At 31.2% G+C, this 2,853-nt stretch overlaps 1 protein-coding gene across 1 annotated transcript; it reads left to right on the top strand.

The window, feature by feature from the left end:
• LOC148612296 (mitochondrial calcium uniporter regulator 1-like) lies at window positions 1–2,411 on the top strand. Its single transcript, XM_088593605.1, has one exon. The coding sequence runs from the start codon at window positions 127–129 to the stop codon at window positions 1,048–1,050; it is 924 nt and encodes a 307-aa protein (XP_088449731.1). The 5' UTR covers window positions 1–126; the 3' UTR covers window positions 1,051–2,411.
• Window positions 2,412–2,853: the final 442 nt, after the last annotated feature.

Genomic DNA, 2,853 nt, shown 5'->3' with positions numbered 1-2,853 from the left:
TCTTATTTCAACTACAGTTTCAGATCAATCAGCTGTAAATGTGTTGTGTCTGCAGTCTGCTACCGTTGTCACAAAACTGCAAATGCTTGTATAAGATTATCGTTTGGCTTAAAAAAAAACGATAAAATGAATGGAATTACACCATATCAACTTGTGACAAAAACGTGTAATCTAACAAGGCAGTTTTTAGGTAAGGGGACAAAACGTTCTCTTCACAATCGGTTGCATCAGACTTCCTATGATTATGACATTGGTGCACTTCAAAGTACTTTCAGAACTTTAAAAAGACTATATTGTCATGAATCGTCTGGGATTTTAGATAGTAAAGTAAGTGAAAATTTGACTTTATCTAAGAGTCCAATTACAACACCAGCGACATCTTCAAAAACAAAAAATGCACCAGTCACTGAAAAGCCCATTGACATTGTAATTATGCCGCCTAACACTGAAAAAATAAAATCTGATGAAGCATGGAGATCCATTAACCCAGCCGCAACAAAAGAAGTCAAAATGTTTTACTTCGATACACTGACCCTTGCCAATAAGTTTAATGATGCTGGACTTACACGAGAACAAGCTGTGTGCATGGTCGAAGCATTTGTTGAAGTCCTGAACACTTCAATTGAACATCAAACAAAAAATATGGTGACAAAGCCAGAGCAAGAAATAATGGTGCAACAATTATTGGCACAAATAGCAACTGTGAAGAAGGACATGGTCATTCTTGAAAAGAGCGAATTCACAATGTTGAGAAATGAAAATGAAAAGCAAACTGCTGAAATCAAGCAAATTAAGACTTACATTAGTGATGAAATTTCGAAGCTTCAAGGACATGTTAAACTTGATGTGAACTTAGAAAGAAGTCGAGCTACTGAAGCTCATGCAAATAATGAGAAACAATTACAGATGATAAGAAATAAAATTGACACTGATGTTGCAAACTTGAAAACTATCTATGAACAATATAGAAATGATGTTATAAGAACTTGTCTTGGAACTGTTGTGTCTTGTGCGGCAATTATGATAGCGGTCATGAGGTTGATGAGTTGAAGATTTAAAGACATGCTGCAATATATAACATACCAGTGATGATGATTTTATAAGCAACTTTTAGAACTAACCCTTCCTCTTTTGCGTTATGTATGTGCCACTATTTTTTAAATTGGGAAATTTGGAATATTAAGTGTATAGTTCAGTTATGAAATGAGATCTTCATATCTTAATTTATTTGTACTTTTAACTGCTGTACATGTATTACAGTATATTAAAATATCAGAAAATAATCAAAAATATCAAAAAAACCAATAGGCTTCTGCAGTGGTGTCATAAATCAAATCCAAATCTTTCATTCCATTATATGAGTATTATAATATAAAGTTAAGGTGTTTTTAAGTACCATTCTGTATGAAATTCAGATACCTATAGTAAAGTTAAAAAAAGTTAGCCAACACATATTGTTTGCTTTGTTAATACCCAAATCTGATTAAGATTGTATTTGGTGAACTGTGTGATCATTTTAAATTCGAATTTTGTTTTTTTTATTATGTTTTATATTTCAGTTATTTTATTGGTCCAACAAAAAAACTATTTCCAATTTCAATACAGAGAAGTGATAGAAAATATTCCGGACACCAATGCCCCCAATGTAGTCTTAAATTTCACAGTTACTATCTCAGTTGTCCAATGAAATGCACGGTTGTAAGCTACATCGGTTAGGTTGCCATGGTTAAGCATCATGGATGTCATGTGATGTCAAAGCAAACTCAATATCGACTGCATTGGAAAAACACCTAACACACAATGCCTTTTTTATGAGCTACATTTTTATATAATGATGTTCTATTTGTATACAGGTCTGTATTTTTTAAGAAAAGCTTTAACCATACATTCATGCGGGCATTCATCTCTCACTTAAATCAACCAAATCAATCAAATTCAAGAACAATAACTCATGGAAGGTGCCAATTTCATACACATTCTATACATGTTTTATCTCAAAAGTGCTACAACAGAATGACAAACTATGACTGGTTATCAACTTATGTGTTTTGTGACTGTTTCTGAATTAGATTACATTGGAGGTGAGTTTTTGACAAGTGTGAATCCTCTCCTGGCTGATTTTTATAATGACTACTACTTGTTAAAATATAGTCTACAATTCAGACAAAAGTAAATATTCTTAACTGTTCATAGTATTCAGGGTTTAAATACAGCATCCTGCCAAGCTCAGGTTTTGTATTTGTTATTTTTATTTTTTTCATAATGACAGCTTTTGTAGTATATGTGTATTGTGATGTAACTAAAATGTTGCTGTTATTTTTTTTTTTTAATCTTATATCAATATGTAGTATACATGCATGTGTTTATTTATTTTGTCTACTGAATAAAAGAGAAAACAGTAAATTTAAAAATATTTCGTTTTTATAAAATTAAAATGGAGGACCAAAACTAAACATTAACATATGTATATGAATATCGAATAGGCTTATCCTTACCATGTTTAATGTGCATGCAATAATAAAAGAGAACATGTGCAATTGTACATTTCTTGTAATGCAAAGACACTTTTTTGTTTTAGAGTTATCCCCCTTCCGCCACAACTGTCATGTTCTATTTTGCCTTCAGCATTTGTACATATGGATTAACTTGTCAGACGTTGTAATTATGTGCATTCCGTTAAAACAATACCAAATTACTTGTTTCTATAAAATTAACAGTTAAATCAGACATCAATTTCAGATCAACATATTATTAACTTATTCACTTTTTAATCCCTTCATTTGTATTAGTAATTTGATATCTTTCTTTAGGATTAAATTTTAGATTTTCTGTATTAGTGTCTTGTTTCTGTAT

Source organism: Perna viridis, chromosome 7 (genome assembly GCF_037379345.1).
Source record: "Perna viridis isolate PV_CMFRI_1.1 ecotype Kerala chromosome 7, ASM3737934v1, whole genome shotgun sequence".
Lineage (NCBI taxonomy): Eukaryota > Metazoa > Mollusca > Bivalvia > Mytilida > Mytilidae > Perna > Perna viridis.
The sequence above is the reverse complement of the archived record's forward strand: the minus strand, read 5'-3'. Positions and strand labels throughout refer to the sequence as shown.

Excerpts from the sequence above, each read along its gene's own strand:
- LOC148612296 (XM_088593605.1), top strand. The coding sequence starts at position 127 with ATGAATGGAATTACACCATATCAACTTGTGACAAAAACGTGTAATCTA.